The 27,508-nt window shown below is 42.6% G+C and overlaps 1 protein-coding gene and 1 long non-coding RNA gene across 6 annotated transcripts in view; one reads left to right on the forward strand and one right to left on the reverse strand.

Annotated features, from left to right (window-relative positions):
- Positions 1–7,884: 7,884 nt before the first annotated feature.
- CSMD1 (CUB and Sushi multiple domains 1) overlaps positions 7,885–27,508 on the reverse strand; it is a 920,428-nt gene continuing 900,804 nt past the window's right edge. For all 5 annotated transcript variants that reach the window (XM_083431289.1, XM_083431288.1, XM_083431290.1 and 2 more), the window contains 5 exons: positions 26,055–26,216; positions 24,824–24,936; positions 22,508–22,595; positions 21,587–21,719; positions 7,885–12,293 (listed from right to left, as the gene is read on the reverse strand). In XM_083431289.1, coding sequence (XP_083287415.1) covers positions 12,134–12,293; positions 21,587–21,719; positions 22,508–22,595; positions 24,824–24,936; positions 26,055–26,216 — 656 coding nt within the window. In that variant the 3' untranslated portion in view covers positions 7,885–12,133. The remainder of the gene's footprint in view (positions 12,294–21,586; positions 21,720–22,507; positions 22,596–24,823; positions 24,937–26,054; positions 26,217–27,508) is intronic.
- LOC310673422 lies at positions 12,004–21,885 on the forward strand. The gene is made up of 4 exons (XR_014508989.1): positions 12,004–12,097; positions 13,610–13,709; positions 15,388–15,426; positions 21,533–21,885. It is a non-coding gene; the product is annotated as an uncharacterized lncRNA (long non-coding RNA).

Here is a 27,508-nt window from a genome sequence, read left to right on the forward strand (position 1 = left end):
TCTACTTGCACTTTGACGTGCTTTCGAACTGCTAGGTTGGCAGGAGCAGGGACCGAGCAACAGGAGCTCACCCCGTCGTGGGGATTCGAACCGCTGACCTTCTGATCTGCAAGTCCTAGGCTCTGTGGTTTAACCCACAGCGCCACCCGCGTCCCATAATGATGCATTAGAGGTAAATATATTCTGCTTTCGTTTGTTGTGTGATGCTTCTTCAGTGCTACTACATTATTGTTGTCCAGACAAGCTATGGTGCAAGAAAAGCAAGCCTAAGAACATTTGTGATATAAAACATTCTGAGATTCCAGCAAGACATTAGGTGATACGCACTGATTGTAACTGAAGCACTGTGACCCAATGCTCTGAACAGGTTTCGTTCCTCTGATTTTGCCCTATCCCATGCAGTCTCATGGAGCTGTTTTTGTTTTTGTTTCATCCTCCATTAATATGGAAACGGGGGCTCCATGAGGGGAAACCAACCAACCAAACAAACCAACCAACCTCTGTTTGGGTTATGTTTCTCCTTCTTTCTGCCCCTGCAGGTTTTCTACTCATTCCCAAATTTGCCTGGCAGGGTTCTCTCTCTTGCGTCTATTAGCCTGCATTTTGCGGGGACATTCATAGAGTTGGAAGGGGCCCTTGGGGTCATGTAGTCCAGCATCTGCAAAGCAGGAGTATGTAGTCATCCCTTATGGGGATCACAAGAAGAAAATCAGTGGGTGGCAGAGTGGTGGCCAGACCCACACTGAGGACCAGTGAGAACTGAGTCCACCTCCCTCCTCCTCTGATTTTGTCCCTACTCCACCCCTCCCCCTCACTGTGTAAGAACTCAGGCAATTTTTGAGTTAATCTAGGGAATGCTCTGAGAAATCCCCCCATCTCTAACTGAAAGTCAGAACTATTGAGCTGGATGGATAAACAGTCTGATGCACCATGAGGCAGCTGCTTCTTTTTCCATGAGAAGTAGGTTAGGTAATGTTGGGGAAAGGATAACCGCCACTCCTCACCACCTATCAAACTTGTTAGATAGTTTTATATGGAATACCCTTACAGTGCATTCTCCCTACTGCTGACAACTGGAAGGAGAGCATCTTAAGGTTAAACTGCTTAGGTTCAGAAATGAAAACATTTACAGACATAAGCAAGACTCCAACCATAGATGTGACTTCATGATGGATGGTGTTTGAATTGTTGGAAATTCGTGTCATCCCTCAATGCCAACACTACGTTCTCCCAGATACCACATGGCACCTTGTCCCTATATTCTGGGGTTAATAGGACAGTGAAGGCAAGGAAAGTGGGTTGTTGTAGGTCTATTTAGGTGAGCTAGATAGAGAGGGATCATAAGTACTTCATTTCACTAAAAGGCAATAGTTGAATGTCACTTTACAGAACAAGGTCAACAATAGTGTCTGTGTGCGCGCGTAAAAATAAGAATGATAAAATAGAGCAGGCAACCTGAGGCAAATCTGCCACAGCACTAGGCAGCTCAGCAAATGAAAGGATGTCACTATCTCATCATTCCTCACTTCAAAGGAATTCAAAAGAGACAGAAGGGAGGGGGAACGTGTTAAGTCTTTGAAAGCACCCTCCACCTTTATTAAAATGTCATTTCCAGGGCAGGGCAAATCTATTCAGGCAAACTACTTACCCTACTGTAAAACTCAGAACAGTTTTAAGAAGTCCCTGAACACCAAAAATGTTTCCTTTTGTTAAGCCCGAGCTGTATGACTGTGTATGCACTACACATTTAAAGCACGTTCAAAACACATTTTGTCCCACAGAGAATTCTGGGCAATGGGTTGCTGGAAATTGTAACTTTGTGAGTTGTAAACTACAGTATTGTATTCATAATTCCTTGAGGGCAAAAATGTACTTCATGTGTGTATAGGGTGCATTCACATTACCACCTTAAGAATGCAATGAAGTTCTTTTTCCCATTGCATTTCACAGCTCTTTCCCCCCTCTCTGTTCACGCAAGCACTGCTTCAATACTACTCCTCTTTGAGTACACATCACAGGGCGTTGACAGAGCGAGGGTGTCTTTTCCCTACAAAAAGATGTTCACATCTTGGCTAGAGGTGCATTATGAATGGGTTAAGGACTCCAGTCGACGGGAAGCTGGTTTAAGAAACAACACATAAAACAGTAGTATCTCATAACTAAGTACAGGGTGCATATGCATTTTGGATAATGGTGTGTGGACATGGATTAAAAAACCAGCAGTGGAAATACAACAAGAGAAGGGTGAACACAGCCACAGAGCATGTTCCAGAAAGCTGGCCAGCTAACCTCTATATCCAGATTATTTATGATTCATTGCCTCCCTCCCTCTCTCCCCTGACGCATCACATAGCCCCCCATTTCTGCACCCCAACTAATCTCTCTGCACTACCCTTTTCAGATTCCTAATGCATTATTTCGGTCATTTTGCTCACTTCCTTTTTAGTCACATTCCTGAGTGCATCTAGCTGCCTGCCGTTGAGAAATGGATGTTTGGTCTCAATCAGTCTCCCCAACAGGCGCCCTTTAAATGTTTTCAACTCTCATCCACTCCAGACAGCGTGGGCAATGGTTAGAGCTGCAGTCTGAGAAAACTGGAGCACACTAGGTTGGAGAAGATTGGCCTAGAATTTAGACCTCTGATTTTACCTAGCAGGACTCTTTATGTTCTTACTCTTTCCACAGTTGCATAAACAGCTACTGCTAATCCCATAGGAATCTTAGGAGACAGGCTAGGGAAGGATCAAAGAAGGAGCTAACCAAGAGGAACTCATTGCATCTGATTACCTGCCCAGCTGTCACCTTGAAGTGTCATCCACAGCAGCCAGGTTTTCTTCTGAAGGCATTACGGCTCTGAGATCTAGTAATTGGAGGATCTAGTTTTAAAAATTATAGTATACCTAGGATAAGCATTATCCTTTTTTAATGCTTGTTTTAAGCATTAAAACAAAATGCTTAAAAATACTCTTTGTTAACATAATAGATATACAGACATTTTAAGTTTTACAAGCTACTAAGAAAGTCATGTAGGGAGAAACCACACAATGAACATTTACAATCTGTTTGAAAGTGGAGTTCCTGGTAAGATTAAGCTTCCTCCTCCCCTTCTTCTTCTTCTTCTTCTTCTTCCTCTTCCTCTTCCTCTAAACAATTATTCAGTTTTAATAATACAACAGCTTAACAATGTAGAATATTTATATAGTCTCAGTCTGGAAAATACAAATACAAAAAACAAATAAGAAACATTGCGGCCCCAGGTGCAGAACGTGCACAGCAAAATGTGGGGGCCAGCCAAGGGCAGAAATAAGGCACATGATATCAGTATTGGGTTGAAATGAGTACATTTGTCAGCTTTATTTTAGTGGCAGTTGTCTAGTAAAACAACAACTTAGAGATTCAAGTGAACCCAGAACAGGGATGATTATTAATTGATTGTTTCATTTATTAGGTAATGCAGAGCATGGTGTGTTTGTATGAGTGGGAAGGGGAAAGAGGAGAAAATGGAAACCCATTTTTTCCCCCTATTGTAGGATACAGCTACATGCTGTTGTGTTGGTTATTATCTGGAAGGTTTGCATATATTGTAAAATAAAGCCAAACCATTGTGAAGCTATCCTTTTGTTTCTGTTCCCTCAACAATCATAATTCATTAGTTAGTCATCGTCGTCCCCAGTAGGACGGTGTCCATACACTTTTGTACCAATTGCCTAAGTTCACTCCAAAACATCACTCCAGTGTCTAGCTATAATATTCCTAGCTGCTGATAACAGATGACAAATAAGTTCTTTATCATGCGGTTTTGTGTTATTACCTCAAAATATATTTAATAAAGCTATTTCCAGTGTCACTTCTATTTGCTGCCTTGTAATTTTACTAATCTCATGTAAAACTGACAGCCAGAACAGCTGAATTTGGGCACATTCCCACAACATAAGGGAATATCTGTGAATATCTGTACCTAAAGAGCAACAGCCTCGCCTACATATCGGTGAAGCTCCTTGGTATATCAGTGCTAGTTTTATTGCCACTAAATACAATCTATAGATGGGTTTTTAGTGTGAGCCCCCTTTTGCTGGCAGATATCAAATTAAACAGTTATTTAGACCACATTTTGGACCACTGGGCTGAAGTTATTTCTTGACCTAAATCTAGTTTCCCTCATTGTTATTTAATTGTGCTGGGGGACCCTACACTGTATTGGTGTAATATTTTATAGATTGCAGACACCTATTCTCTACTTCTACCTATTCTCCTGTGGCTGGGAGAAGGTTCTCAAAAGGCACTAGTTGTTGTGTGGCTGTTGTTTTTACGATTGGCTTGCATAGAAAAGCTTGCATTTGGTAGAAGAGTAGCCCTGACATTTGAATGTCTTCCATTTTAGTTTGCATTCTTGTCCCATTAGTGGGGTATTGCCCTCTTAAAAGTCCATTAAGCAGCATAGACCCCTGGCTTTAAATCTTGTCACAGAAAAATTGCCGAGAAGAGCTTTCTCCTTCCATGCGTTAAACATAGTTTGCATGAATCTAATGGTGCTTCGGCAGCACATATACTAAAGTTGGAATGATACAAAGAAGATTAGTATGGTTTTCCCATTCTAAATTATTTTCTTTTTTTGCAGTAGCCAGAATATCTATCTCCCTCGTGGTTAATTTCTCTGCTTCCTGCTTTGGACTGCTTTAATTGTGTGTTTTTGTGGGGAGTTTTGGACATCACCGGTCATAGAATATCTGAGAGGTGCATTTGTGAGCCACATTTTGTGAAATATACTCGGAGTCCTGCAGTGATTTCATGCTCTTTATTGCAGCTTGTAAAACAGTGACTAAATTTCCCCCCAAACCTCAGGCTTTTATATACATTATTTACACACTGAGTCCCATCCGATTGGCTGACTCTGCTTTCCTTCTGGAGCCTGATTGGTCTTCTCCTGCAAGCCAATCAGTTGTTGCATTCTAGGATCCTACCTGCCTATTCTTCTAGGATCCAAGCTTAGTAGATAATATTTTGTTATGGAATAAGCAGGTGCAAAAAATAAAAATGCTTCCTTGTTTCACAAAGTGTGCGATGCTATTATCCTGATGGAGGTGGGGGTGGTTCTATTGATAGAGAAGAAGGTTGTCCAAATAAATGAAAAAGAAGATTCTTAATGTTATTCAGTAAAGGCCACTGAATACAATTCAGCTGAAATACTATTACAATCCTGTTCATTCAAGTAGGAGAGCTTTAAGCAAGTGCTCCAGTCTCTCGATTGAAAGAAAGGGTGGCTCATTGAAATGTGCCTTACTTTGCATGGACCATGGCCACAATCTGATGGGATCGCTCAGTCAGTAGAGCATGAGATTCAGGGTCATAGGTTTGAGCCTCCCATTGGGCAGAAGATTCCTGCATCGCAGGGGGTTGGACTAGATGACCCTTGTGGCCCCTTCCAACTCTCCAATCCTATGATTCTATGAACAATTTGGAAAGATCTGACTTTAGTTAGACCCCAAACTAAAGTCAGATCCCAAATCCAAACCTTTGGTCCTTCCCATTACTTTAATTAGGAAGCCATTAAAAACATAACACAGTCATACCTCATGTTGTGTCTGCTTCAGGTTACGTGTTTTTGTGTTGCGTCCTGCGGCAACCCAGAAGTACCAGAACAGGTTACTTCTGAGTTTCGGCGCATGCGCAGAAGTGCTAAATCACACCTTGTGCAAGCGCAGATGCGGCACTTTGGCTTGTGTCAGTTCTGTGTTACGGACGGGTCTCCAGAACGGATTCCATCCATGACACGAAATTCCACTGAACTTTAGTTTTTCACATAGGTGCCTGAATTTTGGCGACATGGTGGCCTCTCAAGAGGGAATTAACCATGGAAATTGTCAGCAGGTAGATAAAATGGGTTTTTTTTATCTTTAAAATCCCCCAAATAAAGCAAATTCAAAGGTAAAAAGGACATCACTTTCTTGTTTTTAATGTAAGTGTATACAACTTGGAGGCATGGTAGCTCCTTGAGAGGGGATTAAATAGATGGTATCTTGCGTTTTTGTGACATTTTAGCTATATGGCTCTCTTACAGATCGTTCTGAGGCCCAGATCAATTTGGGTCATTCCAGTTCAGTACCAGCTGCCTCAATCTGATTCAGAATCAGTCCAATTTGGAATTCAGCCAAATCGGCTGTTCAACTATACTGTAAAATATAATGTATATCCACATTCTAAACAGATTGTGAAGGTGCTATGGAATGGTAACAGATGCTGTGGCAATCTGTCAACTCCAGGGTTTTTATGCAGGATTTTTTTTGCCATTATTTGATTAGACCAAGCCTACCTTATGTCCAATGTACTTTCTGCTGGGGGGAAGTTGTGGCTGAATATGCAAACACTTGTACAAGGTGCACACAGGAGAAAACCAGAGAGCTAAGCATTCAATTGAGTCAGGATATCTATCAACACGACACAAGCTCTCAGTGGGATGTGCATTTCTTAGAGCTAAAGGAGCCATTTTCCCATCCTCTTCAGGGGCAGAGAAGCAGGATGTCAGTTTTGTTATTTTTCAGATGGGGAACTATCTTGAGCTCTTCCGTGTTTTCCTTTTCAGTTTTAAAAAGTGCACTATCTCGATATTTGGGGTGGGGGGTGAGGAGAGAATACGAGGTGGAGAGAGAGCCATCCTCAGGCCAACTGGCTGTTAGCTGCCATCATCCCAGTGCTTTATGGGAGGATAACAATGGTGTCCTCTTATTTTAAAGAGCTGCTTTCTCTCTTACTGAATGATGATAAGCGTGCTTTTAAATCTGTAAAACAGAAAAACAGTAAAAGGTAAGAGATGAGCATTCCACATCATTTGAGGTCAGTTGACATCTCTACCCCTAGAAGATCCCTCCTATTTTATCTTGACTGGGTAAGCTACCCCAAAAATGCAAAAATTCAGGTCCATTCATTTCAAGCCAATCCTGTTTATCCTTTCATTAATGATGATGTGCATCACTTTGCACAAGTAGTCCAGTTTGTCACTTGGAGAACACAAGAGTGCCTTTGTTACATGGTGCCTAATTGAAATGTTTTGGGCCTAAAAAGTTATATGGATGTGTGCTTATATGCTTTCTTTCCTTGGGCTCCTGGAGTTGGATTGGGTGACATCTTGGCAAATCCTAACATGCAACGTAAACAAGCAAAGCAGCCTGTTGCTGGCATTTTTTAGGGAAGTCTATGCATGAGAGCTTGTACATCCAGGTGTCTTTCTTCTCCCTTTCACAAATTGTGGGTGTGCTTAAGGCAAGGGCAACAAAAAGGAATGGAAACTGGGACACCATCTGAGGTTGCTTCGAGGTGACCAGTTTATTGAGCATTTGTTCTCATTTATTTGTGGGGAGGTTATATGATGCTTTGCCAAGTGATTATTACTCTCTCACACTTTCTAGTGTATTAATTTTCCCACCACCTTCTTTTACCACAAAAAGTCCATTAGGTATGAGCGGCTTGTTGTGCAAGACTGAAAAATTCCATTTTAATTGTGCAGCCTTAATTTGTCAGAATGTGTTTGAGTTCCACTCACAAAATAGTGGCAGTCTGGAAGTGTCCAGAAACATGGGAAAACCTCTAAATAATTCACAATGCACATGACTTTTCCAAGAAGTGCAGGAATTGTAAATAAGAGAAGTAAGGAAAGTGAAAACATTCCACAGATTTTGTGCCCAAAGATACGAGGAGGCAAATAACACTTCATAGAAATAGACGTATTTCTTCAGACATATAAAGGCACATCACTTTGAGTAGGAAACTCTGATGTCAGTATGGCCCTACATTTACACAAGTACCTTCTTTTAAACTTGGTTAGTAGAAATTCTTCAATTTCAAGTGAATAAAATAAGACTATAAGAACAGTACAGTGCTACACAGTAATCTGGAAATCTAAAATTAAATATTTAATTAGAACTTTGAATTTGCTTTCAAGATAGGTGGCATTGCACAGGCTATATTACAGTCTTTTATACTTCTTTTGCCAAAAAAATTACTGTATATTTTAAACAGGCCACTTTAATATTAATACAAGTGTAATAGGTTCAGAACTGAAAATTCAGCTAAAGATGGTGCATTTTACAGTATTGGGAAAAAATTACAGGATTTTTTTTTCTTCTCCTTTTGTATTGTAAAAACATTTTTTTAACAATTTACCTACATTAATCAAAAAGTACAGCATATTTAATAATTTTACAAATTTTTCATAAAAAATATATCTCTGTACAAAAAAGTTCTTTTGCACCTACTTCATGTCACAGCAGCATGTCGTGAAATGGCAAAATGGAGTACTGGGAATGAAAATTAGATTGATTTGATCGTAATGCCAGCTTTCCCCCCTCCCCCCTTCTTTAATAACAGCTTTTTTTGTTTTGTTTACAAAATATATTACAGAAGAAAAAAATTATTGCAGCTAGCCTGGAGAAAGGCAAGATGGGTGATACAAGCAGCAGATTTAAACAGCTTTGAAGCACATAACCTGTTTTTGATTGTTCTTTCTTTGAGTATGTTTACCTTTGCTTTATCATAATCATTCTGGTCCTTTCTGGGGAAAGAGTCAACAGTAAACACATCACAGAGATTTCATACTGCCTTTGGCATGACCGTACTACGACAGACCTCAATTTTACTATTCAAGTCACTCTGCAATTCAGGCTCTACTCAAGTGAATGGACTTTGGGGGTGGCACTTTGAAGATCTGGGCTGTTGGGGTGGTGCACCTGATGCGTGTCTGGGCAAGCATGGAGCCTGAAAAGGAGTGTTAGAAATGGAAGATTTAACCTGGTCAGTGTGCAATCCAACGCAACTGTAACAAAACCAAAGGGAACAGAAAACCTTCAAGAGATAGGCACAGAGGTGACAAAGGGGGAAACACACACACACAAACACACAGAGCCATGGACCTATTTTATTAGGTAGGGCTGTATCTCTAGATATGCTGTGTGGGTACAAACCAATGTTCTGTTCTGTAGTTTCACTGAAATGAGTGACACTGCAGATGAGAAGTTCAGTAACAACTGAAGATTGGAGCATATCAGAGAGAAATGGTTGTTTTGCCTCCATTAAGTAAAAAAAAAAGTTGATGGTTTATTATTCTAATGTGAACAGCCTTATTTCTTGTTTAAATATACTTCCCTAGAATAAATCAAGTTAGGATTTTCAGATTCTAAAGAATGAAAAGTTGAAAACAGTGCTCTAATGAATTCCTCTGGCTCCTTTGTCTGAAACGCTCCCCCAGTTCTTTGAATGGAGCCAACCCATGCACAGACTTGCTTTCTATGTGCAGCCCAGTCCATTGAAATGAACCAGCTCCCCACCCTGCAATATACAAGAGATCCATGCATGCGGATAAGTGCACTTGGATCTCCCAATCCAGGATATAGGGTGGTAACACTATTTTACAAAACTTTCCTTCTTCTTACTCTTCATCCACAGGGTAAGAATTGGGGTTGGGGGAGAACCGAAACCCATTCTCCCTTCATATTTTGTATTTTCTCCCCCCCCCCAAACAAATGACTTTGGTTACATCTGCCATCACCAATAAAGTGACTTCAGAGGCAGCAATTCAGTGTTTCCCTTTCTCCAGTATACAACAGTGCAATCTACACTGGAAGCAATGCCTCTTTATGAAAGGAGGGCTATTTTGTTCTGATCACTGTTGTCCTTCCAGAGAATGCCCAAATCTGTCAGATATCATATAAAATTGTAAATGCACGTGAGATAATAAAAAAGTAATCTGCCTCTAAAGCAAAGCACAAAACTCCAGACAGTGCCAAGGTTTCTAATATTAAACATTTTTTTTGTTAAAAAAAGATGAAGAAGCTAAACTTATTGGCATTGCTGGTATCTTCCATCAAAAATCGTGTAAGTTTTTCTACTTTGATCAAAGATTGCCCTGCAAACTTTTTCTTGCTATTTAACATAAACTGATATATATTATTTTCTGCTAATGCTTATTTTTGGTGATTGGTGTCAGGGTTCATAATGGACTGGATCCAAAGAGCTACTTGAGTTGCCCAAGGGCTTGAATGTGCCCAGTGGAATTCCTGCCTCCCCCCCCCCCCTTTTGAACAAGGAATAAAAATTGCCCCTGCCGTATGACAACCTGCTTTTGAAAGCCTCGTCAAAAGTGGTTTGACATATGACTTTCTGGGGGTAATGTTTGGGAAACACGACTCCAAAGATCCTTTCGGTGTGTGGAACCAGTAGTGCAGGTTTTTGGAACCTGGCCTGTGTACTTGATGTGAAGGTGTCAGAATATTAATATAAATAATTCTGTTTGTTTGTTTTTAAAAGTCAGGTGGCAAATCATTGGCGACGTACAATGGTTTTTGTTCCTCTGTCGGAAAGCAATAGAAATACAGTATAAAACTGAATATAATTTTTGAAATGCAACATAGTTGGTTTGATTAAATTAGTGTGGGTGCGGCCAACATTTTTGGAAAGTTCTGACATAAAGGAAGGTCAGAGTATGTACTGGTGCCACTCTAGCTCCCTTGTTTCTGGTTTTCACCCTAGCCTACTGAGCTGAGGAGTAGGCAGCAACAGAGGTCTAATCATGCCACAACTATCCCCACAGTTTTCTTATCCTTATCTCTGTGCCACCCATGAGTTAGTACTATAGGTAAAAGACTTGGGTGAATCGGCAACCTGTCAGTTAATTTTGCCATGTCCCCATTTTCGTTTTGAGAAGCTAGCGGCAACCCTTGCTACAGTAACTTTGAGGAGTTTTTCCACGTACATCTCAAACTTGCTCTGTCAAGCTGTGTGATTACAAAAGCATCAAGCAGTATTGGTTAAAAATGTAGCCAACAAAGACATTCACACACTCACACACATACAGACACCCCATTGGAAAGCGTAGTGGTTGCAGTGGCGGCTTGCATGTTGGATGTGGCTCGAGTTTTACATACGCTCTTGCAATGCATTTGTAAGTTCTATGTAACATTAGAAAACAATGTAGTTCCACGTGGGGAAAAAAAGATGGCAAACAAATGCAAAAGGGAAGACTGTATTGTGAGCACGGGCCCACAGGTTTTATGAACTATCTAAAATAAATTACTATTCACATTTTGTACATGGCAAGCAGCAGTAGCTGCCTGACTCCCCTGCTGTTACAGAGTATGATGCTGAGAAAAAAAGAATGAATGAAATGAGAGAGAAAAGGGAAACAAGGCTGGGGATGAAGATTTGTAAACATGGGCTTCCCACCCCCACCACCCCCAAATCTGGCTGGGTTGTACTGGAGTTTACATGGAAAATAAACCAAAATATTGTCTCTTCATAGTCACAAGTCACTCTGCCAGGAATAGGGGAAGGAGTCATTGTATAACATACGTGCTGGGTAAAATTATTATGGAATGCGTCACAGGACAGAAAAAAAAGATGAGTAAATGCTTATATACAATGGATAGTGTGTATAAACCCTGTATATTTTGTTTTTGTTTTTAACCAGTATCATACTCAGTCATTCATACCACACTAGTGCAAAAAATTGTGCATTAACATTTTGCAATACAACAGCTGACTGGGAAGTTTGTAGACTGCCTTATGTATGAATATCTGAGATATATTGTAGGGTTGTTCTAACAGTTGACAAGATTTCAATGGTAAAGCATTTTGTAGATGTGTGCAGCCCCCGAGGAAGGTTGTCTTGTCTTCTCCTTCAAGAAAGCTTCTTTTTGTTGTTGTTGTTTAAATCTCCTCCTGAATGTTCTTATTTCTGGGGATAATTTATGGTGCTATTTTTTTGTCACAGTTCCCAACGGAGTGATCCGAGTGCCCAGAAGATTGCATTGAAAGGCATCCAGCCACTTACAAATGTGAAAGTCTGAGGCATTTAAATATGACAGATGGATATGACTTGGCAGTCTTCCTTCAAAGTGTGCCTTGATTTTGGAGCAAATGCAGCCAGGTATTTCAAATCCACCTTTGAGATGAAGAAATTATCTTGGTCTTGATTCCCCAGAAGACTTGACGTTTCACCAGAAAGCCTTGCTGCGTCTATGCCGGTAGATGTTAAAAGATTACAGCAGCGAAGCCTAGAGAAGGGAAACTGGTATATGGCACCAAAGGAATTACTGCTTGTCCATCAGAGGTATGGCTATGAATCAGTCAAACTGGGCACTGAAGGCTATACCACTGTACAAACTGTGTTCAGAGTTGTGTCAAACCTCACAGCTTTTGCCTCTGTGGGTTTTAAGTTTGTATCATACATAGGATTTTCAAATGATGCTTGTCCATTGCTGTTTTCATGTCCAGCATAACCATTGTACTGCACTTTTGGTCTTGTTCTGGAGTGGGGAGGAAAGAGGAGGATAAAAATCAGAGCCTCAGCCATTGTAAATAACATGGTACAACTAAAGCAATTTATAAAGATCCTGACGTCTAAACGCTATTAAGCTCCCAGAAGTGCCTGCTGCTTAAAATCGTTGGCAGCTTGCCTCACTAGTAAGCCCAGAGAACACGGAGTTATCAGTTACCAAAGCATCAAAAAAAGTAAAAGCTGTAGACCTGTTTCACATGTATCCAAATTCCATGAGCGCGGCTTCCCACATCACTAGGCTCCGTTTTAGGCCAGTTCTATGGGTCTGTTTTCACCTGAAAACAGGTACTCTTTCTCCCACTAAGGAAAGAACAGCTTAGGACCTGGTACTTGTGTACCTGAAGGACATGAGCTTGTTTAAAACACTGCAATAGCTGTGAGTAGAGTTGGAGAAGAAATATGTCCATATTTTAAAGCAAACCCCCTAGTCTGCCTTTGCCAGATTAAATGTAAACTGGAACACTACTTGCAGGACAAGGCATCGGACTTCCCATGTCCCAACCCATATAAATAAGAGACCAATCAGACTGGGTTTTAGGTAAAAACAGGCCACAGCTTTATTGAATACAGATGAAAGAGGTTTGGCTTGGGCATTGGGCAATCTAAATACTTCTGGCCTGCCTACCGGAAGTGATGAATTGTCAATCCAGGTGGGAGTTCTTAAGACTTACATCAAATGAGGCTTGCTAGAGCCAAAGGCAAAAGGCAAAAGCCTAGTGCAGCAGGGAGCAAAACAGAGCTCCCACAGCAACACAGCAAACTCTGGTCCTGATCCTACAAAGAAGCAGGAAAAACCGGCACAGGAACAAATAGCCTGTGCCCCAGGTGTGGGCTGCTTCAATGGACAGGGGGCGGATCCGAGGGAAGCCCATTGTTGATTCCATTGGCTCTGCCCTGGCTCCACCCAAGTCTAGCCTGCATCCCCATTCGCCAATGCAGGGTGCAGGGTATCCAGCTCCTGATAGGCGGTGGGGGCATATGCCCCCGTCGCCTATCAAGAAGGGCACTGCCGTTTAAATTCCACTGTTGGGGGCCCTGTGAAGCCTCTTCTGTCCAGCAACGCCGACACACCAAGAGAGGTGAGCAGACTAGTCAAATCACCTTACACACTTCAAATTATGCAACACAGTTTTGGTTGCATAATCTGTTTAGATTGTATTTTTTTTCATCTGCTCTGCTGAATTTCTTAAGATATTGCTTTAATATCTTAATATTTAGATATTAACTGTTTTGATACTTTTATCTAATTGTAGTTTTATTGTTCTATCTTTTTATTATCCGCAGTTGCTACACTCTTTACTGGACAGTGGCATAGGAGTAATCTGAAGATGGAATGGAAGACCAGGGGATTGCTTCCTTCGTACAGACTCGCCAGTGGCATAAGGTAGCACTTTAGGGAACCAACTACCATGTCTCCCCACCCACCACCCACTGTGTGTAAGAGAGAGAAGGGGGGAAGGGGAGAGGAAGAGACAGGGACCAAAGAGAAACATGATGAAGCATGTACAGTAGACCCTCAGGTTACGTTACTCTCAAGTAATGTAAACTTCGGGTTGCGAAAGTGGTAAACCTGGAATTTCTGGGTTTCGCTGCTCGCACATGTGCAGAAGCGCTCTGCGCGCATGCGTTCTATTGCGCTGTGCCTGTGCGCAGAAACAGTGCCTCTGGATACAGATTTTTCAGGGTGCCCACGGACCTCCAGAATGAATTAAATTTGTATCCAGAGGGGCCACTGTAATTTGGCATTCTCCACTACTACAAAGGTGCATAGGTAGTTTTTTCTCTTGGAAAGTGTTGTCACCAACTTCACAATTTATGTGTCTTGTTTCTTGTGAAGAAAACATGCAAAAACCATGGCAGGGAAAAGATGAAAGCTCATTATCACTTAATTCATAACATTTCCTACTAGTAATACAGGAGGAAAAAATCTATTCCTTTTATTGCAGTCTGCTAAACTGTAGGGCAAAAATACCTTCATTTCTCTGCTACATTTAATCATTAATCCCAACTTTAAGTGAAATAAACACTTCGAGCAATATAGTAGTAGATGCTGCCAAAAGTGGAATGGAACAGATGGGAATTGCTTCCTGGTAGGTTCTGAATGTTTTCTTTCGAGTTCTTAAAAGCCTGCTAAATGGCAAGAAATGCCTTCAAATCATTTCCCTTTTTGGTCATTTTAAAAAATTGGTTTCAATAGCCACAAATAGCTGCAATGTTTCTGAATTTTAGCAGCAGGGTTTACTGTCATTCCTTTCATTAATTTAATGTAAAGAATTTCAAAGTTTCTTGAAATTGTAGTGGGCTGACGGGGAAATGGGTGGCAATCCTGTGGTCAGAACTGCAATCAAATAGTTCTAGAGTGGCCATGGGGGCAGATGAAGACATGGAGCTCTGCACATGGAAAGGATTCCCTGTTTATTTGAGCAACAGCCCAGGGCCAGGATTCAGACTGGCAGGAGTTACTGCTCCATTCATACTTTGCTTTTCAGTTTCTCCATTCCAGGAGCAGCTCCTCACAGTTCTCCCAAAGCCCATTCCCTTCTAGTGGCACCTGACAAGGTGTAAGGGACTGAAACTGGAAGGTTTGCCTCTGCCCCCTAGTAGTTCTAGAACTCTAGGGTAGTTCTAGAATTCTTGGCTGTTCTAGAACTCATCCCATTAGGGCCATAAACTATACATTTCCTTTTAGAGGGGATTAGGAAAGCCCTCCTTGTATGAAGCTGTGCGTACGTAGCATTTTACCACAGTCTCATGCTTCAGTAACAGCTCCACATGACTGCTGCGGTCATTTTAAGAACATGTTTTAATCTGTTATACAGTGGTACCTCGGGTTTAGAACTTAATTCATTCCAGAGGTCCATTCTTAACCTGAAACTGTTCTTAACCTGAGGTACCACTTTAGCTAATGGGGCCTCCTGCCACCGCCCCATGATTTCTGTTCTCATCCTGAAGCAAAGGTCTTAACCCGAGGTACTATTTCTGGGTTAGCGGAGTCTGTAACCTGAAGCATCTGTAACCCAAGGTGCCACTGTATTCATGGGTTTTTTAAATTTTCATTTCAGATACCCAGATATGTACTGAAAAAACGTGACCATGAAGAGGTATGTGAAGTTGTGTTGTTTTTTTTGATGGGCAAAATTAAAAAATATTGTGCTGAATTCCTATTAAAGCTATGTAGGCAACACCCCATTTACATGCTTTCGGGAAGTGTATACACACATTGTGCCAGACCTGGAAGTAACCCGAAAACATCACAGAAAGGGGCAGAATTCACAGGCTTTTTCAGTAATGTTTCAAATATATGCAATTTCACTGATGCACATGGTGCCTCAGAACATAACCCCCATGTAAATGGGGGGGGGGTGCCCATATTAGACAGTACTGTGAATAATAGACAAATGTAAGCAAAATGGAAACATTTTATTTTTAGAGGTGAGCCAAAACAAACTAGTAGCTGTTTAATGCCCTGTGTCAGACAACGCACGACAACAATAGAGAAATATTTGATTTCAAAACTATTTGCTTTTGTTCAATTACTCAAATTTCAACATGGAACTCAAAACGTATGCTGAGCTGAAAGGAAGGGATTAAAACAGTAGTGATATGTAGAGTCTTCTACACTAAATATAATGTTAATTATTTATGAATGTAATTATATAATTAAATAGAACCTAAATTATAATCCCTCAAAAAACACTCATTTTATTTGAAGTTAGAAGATTGAACTGAATTAATATAGATATTCCATCAAAGTAAATGCTGTGACAAAAATTAGAGAATTTAAAACCTTTTTTTAATTTTAAATAGAAACAGCCCCTCTGAGATAAATGGGATTTATTCCCCCCACGTAAGCCTATAGAAGTCTACATCCTAGCCGTGTTTATGTTGTCCTATAGGGTTGTTTACCAAGGGAAGAATTCAGCTAATTCATTCTGGCAGAGAAAGCCCTCATAAGGACTTTCATGAGTGCAATGGGTCCTTTTTGGGTGGTGAAGAAAGCCCCTCGAACAGCACCCAGGGGTGGAGGGATGTTGCAACAGCGCGATGTTGACTTTCTCTCTAAGTCTGGCCATTTGACTAAAAAGGGCTGCTGTAGTTTATATCCAGTATCGGATATACCAGCCTCGGTCCAGTATACCTGAAGGAGCGTTTCCACCCCCATCGCTCTGCCTGGACACTGAGGTCCAGTGCCGAGGGCCTTCTGGCAGTGGCTGCGAGAAGCCAAGTTACAGGGAACCAGGCAGAGGGCCTTCTCAGTAGTGGCACCTGCCCTGTGGAACGCCCTCCCACCAGATGTCAAAGAAATAAACAACTATCAGACTTTTAGAAGACATCTAAAGGCAGCCCTGTTTAGGGAAGCTTTTAATGTTTAATAGACTATTGTATTTTAATATTATGTTAGAATCCGCCCAGAGTGGCTGGGGAAACCCAGCCAGATGGGCGGGGTATAAATAATAAATCAATAATAATAATAATAACAACAACAACAACAACAATAATAATATTTCTAGACCAAAAGGTGCTGGAACACGCCTCCCTCAAAAGATCCACTCCAGAACCCAAACAGGATATATTTGGGGTAGGGGGTCTCCTCGTGAGCCAGAGGAAGCCAACCCTGTCACCCTGCTCTCCCCACCTATGTGTGCAAAGGCGGTGGTGGTGGTGGCAGCAGCCCAACAGGGGGGCTGCAGAGACAGCTTCCTCGTGTGACAACCCAATGCCACCAGCCACAGCTCCACTCCCGGGTCAAGCCTGACCTGGGCATGGAGAGTGAGAGGAGAGTCGGCAGCAGCTTCCCTGCCTGGACTGTGGAGTTTTTGTGTCCCCTGTGCTGCTTTACAAGGCAAGCTGCAGCAGGCTCCCTTTGCACTTTGCCCAGGCAGAGATAGCATACATTCTGCCACCAGGTGGTCATGGAAGAGGCGGCCGGCTTTGTTAAACTGTTGGAGCAGTGGTGGTGGGATTCCCGTGTGCCAGCTGGGAGGCCCTGTTGTGCCCCTGGCTCGCGAGGAGACCATATCTAGAGCTAAAAGAGGATGTTCCCTTCGGAGAGGGTCTCCTCGTGAGCTGGAGGTTCAGTGGGCCTTTGCTGAGTCTGGTTAGGTCTTTCCCCTCATTTCCAGGGCCCAGCTGAGACGCGCTGGAATGCCATTCCAGTGAGTTCCAGCTGAAAAGAAGCGTTGTGTGTATAAATTTGCACACCCGATACTTAAGGCCTCAGAGGTTGTGGAGAATGCAGGTGTGGCTAGCAGAAACTAAACGTGCATGGTTTTTCTAAGCTAAAAAGTCTTGGCCTCTGAGCTGGGACTATAGCTTAAAGTTGTAGTAAAGTGCTGTAGCAGTCAGCCCTGGTTCCTAGATGAGGATGGTAAGGTTAGCAACCTACACATGCAGCAGCACCCTTTGCATTCAAGCTTCCTCCCAAGGACAGGGGCAGCTGACTCAAAACTACTACACACATTCTTAATTTTGTAAGGCATAAAAATGATCCTTCTGCTGAAGATTATTTTGTCTCTTAACAGGGTTGTAGTTTAGGACATTCAAGATCCGTTACTTCTGGTACTTTTTAAGAGTTATGCATATTTAAAATTTATCTTCTCAGACAGAAATTGTTTTATATACCGTACTTTTCGCCCCATAGGACGCACCAAGTTTTTTGGGGGGGGAAATAAAGGGGAAAAAATTATTTCCCCCCCAGGCGCTTGTGGGGCCGGCAGAGGGGAGAAGCGCTCTTCTCCCCACCGCCCGCCTGCAGACCAGGTCCGGGGACAACGGGAAGACGCGCTGCGCCTCCCCGCTGTCCCCGGAGCAGGCGGCGGGGAGAAGCGCTCTTCTCCCCACTGCCTGCCTGCAGACCAAGTCCGGGGACAACGGGAGGACGCACTGCGCCTCCCCGCTGTCCCCGGAACAGGCGGGGCAGGCGGCGGGGAGAAGCGCTCTTCTCCCCACCGCCCGCCTGCAAACCAGGTCCGGGGACAACGCGCCTCCCCGCTGTCCCCGGAGCAGGCGGGGCAGGCGGCGGGGAAAAGCGCTCTTCTCCCCACCGCCCGCCTACAGACCAGGTCCGGGGACAACGGGAAGACGCGCTGCGCCTCCCCGCTGTCCCCGGAGCAGGCGGGGCAGGCGGCGGGGAGAAGCGCTCTTCTCCCCACCACCCGCCTGCAAACCAGGTCCGGGGACAACGCGCCTCCCCGCTGTCCCCGGAGCAGGCGGCGGGGAGAAGCGCTCTTCTCCCCACCGCCCGCCTGCAGACCAGGTCCGGGGACAACGCGCCTCCCCGCTGTCCCCGGAGCAGGCGGGGCAGGCGGCGGGGAAAAGTGCTCTTCTCCCCACCGCCCGCCTGCAGACCAGGTCCGGGGACAACGGGAAGACGCGCTGCGCCTCCCCGGTGTCCCCGGAGCAGGCGGCGGGGAGAAGCGCTCTTCTCCCCACTGCCTGCCTGCAGACCAGGTCCGGGGAGGACGCGCTGCGCCTCCCCGCTGTCCCCGGAGCTTGCGGGGTTGATGGCCGGGAGAAGCACGCGTCTCCCCGCCGTCAGCCTCCAAACCACATCGGGAGACAGTGGGATGGCAGCGTTCCACCTCCCCGCTGTCCCCCGATCTTGTGGGGCTGGCTCTGCGGCTCTCCTGAAGCCTGGAGAGCGAGAGGGGGCTGTGCGTTCTCCAGGCTTCAGCGAAAGCCTGCATTCGCCCCATAGGACGCACACACATTTCCCCTTCATTTTTGGAGGGGGAAAAGTGTGTCCTATAGGGCGAAAAATACGGTACCCAATTCTCATGTTAGACCAACTCTAGCAGCACTCCCATAAGCTCACTCAGCATGTACCAGTAGGGTCTGTTTATCTATGGATTCTAACATTCATAAGGCACTAGGAAGGGGGCAGCACATGTAAGGCACAATGCAGAAGTCCTTTCAAGTCTCATAAATTTAAATGGAAAAATTAAGCATGTGCTTCAATATCTCCCTTGAAAGTGTTGACTTTTGGCTGTCTCATGTCCACTGTTTATTAAACCTTAGGCTACAATCCTATGGCTTGGAGTAAGGTAAACTCAAAATGTATTATTTCTGAGTAGAAGATTGCACTGTTAACGTGCTACATATATTTTGTATGCTATGATGGAGGCCAGGTGATGTCAGCTTTTCAACATAGTGATCTGGCGATATACCAGAATGTTGAAACAAGAACAAGATGCATTTACTCCAGCTTAAATTGCCACCACTCCTACTGGGAGAGCTGAGGTGGTTTCACCCTGGCCCCTCATGGGGAAAGAGGCCATCTGGTGCATGGAGGGAACAAGGTACTGAGGTGAGGCTCCCTCCTGGGGTGACCAGGATGAAACACACAGCTCCCTCCCAGGCAAAGGTAGCTAGGCAGTGGTAGCTGCCTTTGCCTCACACGGGCGGGTTGTCTCTTTCTTCTGGGAGAAAGAGGTAACCTGCCTGTGCCAAGATGGCGGCAGTGGGTGAGATGCTGCCTCTTTCTCATAGAAAGCTACTCCACCTGCCCCACATGAGCCAAAAAGGAGGGGGGGCTTGATCAGCTTTTTGGCTCCCTGGGGGCTGCCTCTTTCTCTGTCCCTTTACCCTGCTGTGCCAGTGCCTGCCTCATTCTCTACTGCCTTGGCACGGGGTGCGTGTGGGTCAGTTGAGCTACCTCTTTCTCCATTGAGGGGCATGTGGCTGCCTGCTTCTCAATGGAGAAGTCTAACACAGCCCCCACCTCATCTGTGCCTCACACAATCTGGTGGTGGGATAGGGGCTCCATTACACTTCTCTGCTGAGGGGCAGGCAGCCGCATACCCCTCAATGCAGACGTTTAAATGAGCCAAGGGAGGAACAAGCTACATCCCTCAGTGGTTTCACCTGGTGAAGAATATTGCAAGTGAAACGGCCACTGCTCCTGAGTCCCTCTGCCACTGCAGCTTATTTCTCCTTTAGCGTGCTGGGTGCAGAGGCCGTTTCACTTCCAATATACCCCGGGTAAAACCACCATTGTGCTCTGGGCTGTTACTGGTCCTGGGCGATGTTTCAATACCCATTGCCCAGTCCTAGCCAGGGTTGGTGACCCTGTGGCTGGGCACTGTTACAATTAATTGTCTGGAACTGGTACAATGGTCAAACCGCAATACCAGTTTCAGACTTTTTCAGCCAGCAATACATTGTGCCTCCCTGGCCGATGCCAGCGCAGTGCACCTCACCTAGTCACTCTGCCTGCAGCCAGGAAGTTGCATGTATGGCCAGCTAACATTGCAGTGATCAACAGAGAGGTGGGCAGCTTAAGGAAGCCCACTTCTCAGCTGATCAAGCCCTCCAGCATCCCCACCTGCCCCTCAGCAGAGCAAGCACCCTTACCGCTCTGCCTCCTGTGAGCAAGAGTGGTATGGAGTAGGGCTGGGCAATTTCAAACATTGTGATATATCAGTATATCACAATGTTTTAGTTGCTGAAAACAAGATATCGCCCAGCCCAACCTGTAGCTCACCAGATTAGACTTGGGCAAATCTGTCCATTTTGGTTTCTCTCAGTTTCTAATTTTTCCGATCATAAGTGCAGCTCTCCACATCATTTTTCATTTTAAAAAAAAAATCCTCATGAAAATCTACATTTGCTTGTAAATTTCCCCTCATACATGCATTTTTCAATGCAAATGTACATATATTTTTCATATTATTATTTATTGAATATATATACTGCCCTACACCCCAGAGGTCTCAGGGCAGTTCACAGAATAATATATTATTCTCACTAAATAAATGGATTTTTATCCACACTTAGCCAAATATATGCAGTTTGTACCCATTACTTGGCTTGAGAACTGCATACAAACTCAAAAAAAAATGGCTGTGCTTGTGTATTGTTTCAAAAATGCAAAATAGGTAGGCTATTCCAAATGTTGTTGGACTCCAACTCCCATCAGCCCAACTTGAACAATGGTCAGAGATTATTGGATGTGTAGTCTAACAACATCAGGAGGGCCACAGTGTAGCCATTTCTGATGTAGGCTAACCTCAATGTTTTGTTTTGTTTTTCCATGAAAGAAAAGTCTTAAACACACACCCATGTGTTTGTTTGTATCTGCAACCAATTTTCATTAGAAGCTACCAAAATGTTACTTGTTGTTTTGCTGCTTGGGCTATCAAATTGTACCTTGTAAAATTTGAGCAGTTAATCTTTGTTAAAGCTTTCTCTTCTCTCTACTCTCAACAGGCAGAAGTTTGTGCACTTAATTAAATATGTCACAAGAGATTAGATCCAGCATACCTGTGTTTGTAGAGGTAAAATGCAAACCCTGATAATATTAGAGCAAAGAACGGTACCAGGATTGCAGCTGCAACAGAACTGCTGTTTGTACCATAGAAGTGATTGGGATGATCTGCGCCCGTACTTAAAGGACCTGAAAAGAAAATGAAGGGAAGGGAAAGAAAATATTTTTTTTAACGGATGCAAGTATAAGCATGTAAATCCAGCAGAAGTATGGCTGGCAAAACAAGCACATTTTTTTAAAGTACTTGTATGAATGCAATGTATTTTCTAAATGCAATAAACGTGTATAAAATGTCTAGATCTATAAATAAGTGCTGAGCTATATAATCCTATATGAATCCATGCAGCTGTTTTCCTCAGACCATTGGGTTCTCATGGTTCCAACAGGAAGATTCTAACATCACAAACCCCCTATGTAAATTCTGTCATCATCATCACCTCCATCTCCTGGAAAAGCTTGAAAAAAGGATTCAGAATATTCAAATTTAATCTGATCCACAAATGGTAACAATATCCCTTAATAGCCTTGGAAAACGCAAGCTGGCTTTTTCCTTACAGTCTGAAGATACATGCAGAACCCAGGACTACCAAAGTCATTTAAACACAGAACATATTAAAGACTAAGTTGTAAAAGCCATTTAAAGCACTGTTATAATCATCATTCTGCATTGATGGTCTTCATAGAAGCATCCTGCAGTTATCTTATTAGGTTGCTGTTGCATCAAAAATGAAGTGGCAGCATGAAATAGTTGAATTAGAGATTTAATGGCACATTTAAACTAATTGAGAAGATGTGGTAGTAATTGAATACAATAAATATGCTTTTATTTACTTCAATGGTTGGCACAGTGATTTGAGGTTATCAGTATTCAATAATAGACTATATGACACTATATAGGGCGATAGAAGCATTCTTACTTTGTCTTTGGAGCATAAATCTTCCAAAATCTTTTCCGTGTATGTCACCTTGATATGTGAAAACACCTCTATCGAGTCCCGATGACACCTAGATCAAAGAGAAACCATTAAAATCAAGAGTGGACAATGGAACCAACTTTTTTGTTTGTTTGCATTTCATGATTACTGATACACCAATGAAACAAAATCATCAGAATAGTTAAAACAGCCAAACATTTTTAATAACAGTCAAATCCTGGTTTTCATTTGAACAAAGAGACTCATAAAACTATACATCATGATGAAGACCCTTTTTCATTTGTAGCGTTTGTTAGATTACAAATTCTGAAATACTTGAAAGGAATGCTGCAGTTACCAAGGAAGAGATGAGGAACGCCTAGGCCAGAGCCTTCCAAATTTTTCATGTTGATGACACATTTTTTAGACCTGCATAATTTGTGACACAGTATTTCAGTTTTACTAGCAAACTGGAGGTTAAACTAACCACTGTCCAGTTCCGGGAGGAGCATGGGGAGCATTCATGCAACACACACACACACATTGCAGTTGGCACACTAATGTGTTGCAACACACATTTTGGAAAGTTCTGGTCTAGGCTATGGGGTCAGATGCAACTCTCAGAGGTGACCCACCTGCTCCCCAAGACACGCTTTCTTTAGCCCTCTTGCCTCCTCGATTTTTGTACTGGTTGTAGGGGGAGAAAACAGCAAATGACAAGTGCTAGGGGCTCCAGTTTGGATTGCCTTGGGCTGGAGCCATAGATTATGAGGAGTTCCAGGGGTCTTGAGTAAGACCTCCAGCCCCACCATGGGGCCTGGCTGGCTAGATGCCACACTCTCAGGTTGCCATGAGTCCAACTTGTCTGGCCTGTGCCGAAGTGGAAATCTCACACTGGCAACTCCATTTTATTTATTATTTATGATATTTATCATATTTTTGTCTTGCCGTTCCTCCCAAAGGAATCCAGGGCAGAAACAACAAGTGGTGAAACAATAAAAACATCTTTAAAACAATGCCAAAACAGAAGCAGGCTAGGAAAGATCTCAGCTTAAAGGCAAGACAGGAGATGGCACCTGTCTAATATTATGGCGAGGGTATTCCAAAGGGTAGGTGCTACAATGCTAAAGGCACAATTCTTACATTGTGCAGATTGGATCTCACATGCAGAATGCAATGGTTGTGCATTTAGGGGGCAAGATGATCATTCAGGTATCCTAGTCTCAAGCTCCATAGGACTTTATACCTCAAAACCAATGCCATGAATTTCACCTGGTATCTAATTGGCAGCAGTTTAATCAGGACCCTGGTGTGAGGAGGAGAGAGACAATTTAATCCACGGCCAGCTGCTGCAGTCCGAATTTGGAATGGGTCCCTCTCAGCTGCAGTTTACATTGGCAAAAGAGGCTCTATTTAGAAGAATGTACATAAATGCTCAGACATGCATGTATAGTTTTGCTGAAATGCTGATTTCGGAAAATTGTATGAAGTGATAGGTCACAAGAGTGGCATGTCAAGAAACTCTTCTCTACCCATTACCACTCGCTTCCTCTTGGTATCATGGTTTTTGGTGCTGGATCCTTACACAGACAAAGGAAAAAGAGGAGCAACATGTCTTGCCTAGCAATGACTCTCTGCATCAGAAAGGAAGACAGAGAGGAGACAGGCACAACGATGAAACTGTCTTCTCATTTTGCACCCTTCTTTCACACATCAGTGTGTGCAGAGAGAAAGCTTCCTCATCGTCCCTCTTCCTTCTCTCATATACATATCTGGTTAGCAACCTGGGCTCCCGAAATGTTTACAGTGAGTGGGAAAGCACACTTTGGTTACTGGTTCCAACTCAAAACACAACATTTCTTAATCGGGAAGAACAGCGGATACATTGTTAATACACTCTAGGAAATTGCAGTTCTGCAATTTCATAGCTTTCCTTCCAACAATACTCTTCAGTGAAGATTATAATTACTTTTGAAAAACAAGAAGCTTCCACCTTCATAAGTAAGGAAACCACGTAATGAAATTAATATTCTGTTCCAGTATTTTAAAATATCCCAAAGTCCATGAGAAAGTTGGCCCAGCAAAATCTTCCATCTTAGCTGTTCTGTGTCTCATTCTTTGGGAACAAGGCAATGTTAAATGCAATAAAGCAGATATGTGCAAAAAATACTTCTCTTAAGGAGTCAAGGGAGTAGTGATGGGTTTTATACATTTCAAAATGCATACCACCACAAATGTAAAAATATACGAGAGAGAAGAGATATTCTACTAGGTGGGAACAACATTTGAGTCACATAAACGTCTTCTGTGTGTACTTACATAGCCATCTAAGGCCCACTTGTCATTTTCAAACTTGCTTGCAGAACCCTCTCTAGGATTTTTAATTTGATAGACTTTCAAAAGCAAATGGGCTTCCTCTTTCTTGTAAACGCCTGCAAAGAAAATTATATAAAGTGCATTTTAAAACATGTTCACCCTGTATTTTTAGACTGAATCTTTTCTGTAAATGACTTAAAATATTTAGCTAGCTTAAACTTCATTTACATAAAAAAACTGTATGTAATTAGATATTACTGCATTTAAATAAATGGTGTAATGTATTCCTACAAACCAGCTTTGAAAACAATGGTTCACCTTTGAACCAGTTTTAAAAGTTGTACTCAGATTATCATATATTAGCACCATCAACTGAGATATGAACAAGCATTTTGGCTTAGCATGCAGCCCCTTCACGTGAGCAATGAAAAGGCAGGAAACCCTCCATTAACGACAGTTTTTTCCTCTCTCCCTTTAAACACGCACCTGTTGCAAACAAAGCAGTATGGCCACTCCAAAGCTTTCGTAGACAGAAATGGTATTTAACATGTCATCATGTATAACCTCCCTGTTAGCATATTGAGGACAAATAATGATGTCTGGAGGGGCCCATATTGTCCCTCAGTTGGTAACTAATGTAAGTTCAATGTGTGCATTAACTTGCAAATGTCCACAGAGCTTTTAAGAGTCTGTTTGATTTTTTTAAAAAAAAATGTTTCAATTTCTAGATCTGATCATAAAACCATGCCATGGAAAAGACTATGTTTTGAATTAGAAGTAACTATGGGATAGATTGTGTTTATTGAAATAATTTGTGGGAGTAAGATATATAGAGGTTTATTTTTACAAAGCATTGGCATGGAAAAACACTTAGCAAAATGGCAGAAACTTTGCATGTACAGAAATATTATTATATTTACATCAGCAACAAAATGCCAATGTCCCCTAACTGCCAGGTATCAAAGGGGACGTGTGGTGACTACAGGATGAGATTTCTTCTACAGGTTAATAGAGGTAGCAAACAATAATAATTTTAATCGAAACCTATTTCATTCATCAGATTTAGCTGCAAGCAACCAAATCATTTCCAAGTGTTGTGTCATAATATAAGGCTTCCTAGTAGCATAAATAGATCTCTTCTTCTACCTTACGCATGCTACATGTAAATCGAAACAGGTAGGAACATGTCTCCAAAACCTTGATTGCAACCTCAAAATGGGATTTCAAACCTCACCTGATAGCTTGAGCTGTGTGCTAGATGCTTCAATGAATGTAGCATTCACTTTACTGCTTGTAGCATTGAACCAGTCAACGGTTAGAGTTGCAGGTTGTCTTTTCCCTTGATGCTCATAAAAGCCTTTCCACAATGAATTTATAAAAAATACATCTGAAGGAACTGGAGAAAAGATGAACAAAGAAGTAAATCACTACAACAAAATGCAAGCAGATGTGTGTCTCTACTTCTTTGAGTATTCATTATTTAGTTCACTATTAGAGGGTCCATACATTGTTTCAAAACCTTTGTTGTACTGAAATATTTATAATATCAATGATAATAGAGTATATGAACTTATGATGAATCTTTATGCATAGTGACATCTTCCTGCTGCAGTTGAAGTCCAAAGCAAATTGCTTTGGATCTCTTACTTCTGCTTCTCCAGAAATACATGAGAAAACATATCCTCTTTATTACCAATGGATTTAGGATGATACGTTGGAACAATAATGAAATGATCAGTTGGTCGTAATGCAAGTTGTGCTACTAAGATAAACACTCCTTACTGTCCTTCAGAACAAATTCAAGGCAGTTTGAGTGTACTCTTGATGGAAGTTATACATGCCTAAGTGTTTCACTGACTTTAGTTAGATGAACGCATGAAAAACTAGGCAGAGATTCGCAGCCAAAACTTGCATTGATTTCTATATTGCTTTCTCAGTCCCCCCCACTCCCTAATTCCCATATTTTTGTGGAGATGTAAGTTTCATGGACCTCCATTCTGCATGTTCAAAATACTGACAATTGTCATGTGTGTCATTATGCCATTTCGTTCATTTTCTAGTACAGCAGAAGTTACACTCTCAAGAAAACACCATACATCCTATGTCAATGACATAGTAGTTTGTAATATACTCGTCCATGCAAAACTCTCCTGGTCTGACACAGAGGCAGATTTAGGGGTGCACAACCGTTTCGGCTGCAGAGCCTCAAGGGGCACCCTAAAAAGATATCGAATGTAGGGCGAGCGTTAGTGAGGTGCCAAATTTTGGTGTCGCACAGGACGCCTCTGAAATTTGAGACCGCAAGGTCTGCCGCTGATGGATTTCACGTTGTAAGTGTATGGAAGTGATCCACCCCAAACTTCATCTCATAGAGGTGATGGGAGGATATTTACTAATCTTGTACACCTCTTCAACCCCTTATTTTCTCCCAGGTTTTGATGGGGTTTTTCAGATGGGTCATCCACCAGCATGCCCCCCCCCCCGAACACTCCTGTTTGCCCCTACTGATGGCAGAGCTCCAAAATTAGTTGGTCCAAGCACTTGGCATGCCATGAGGGTTGGGAAGGGGGATTCAACATGTGTTTCCTCCCGGCCCCTTTAGTTCTAAGCTCTTTTTCCAGCCTTCAAGATGATGATCTGGTGTGTTTTTTTGCCCCTGGGAATGTCCTCCCAGGCGCAATAGAATTG

The sequence above is a fragment of the Podarcis tiliguerta genome, assembly GCF_965153285.1.
Source record: "Podarcis tiliguerta genome assembly, chromosome: 3".
NCBI classification, from domain to species: Eukaryota; Metazoa; Chordata; class Lepidosauria; order Squamata; family Lacertidae; genus Podarcis; species Podarcis tiliguerta.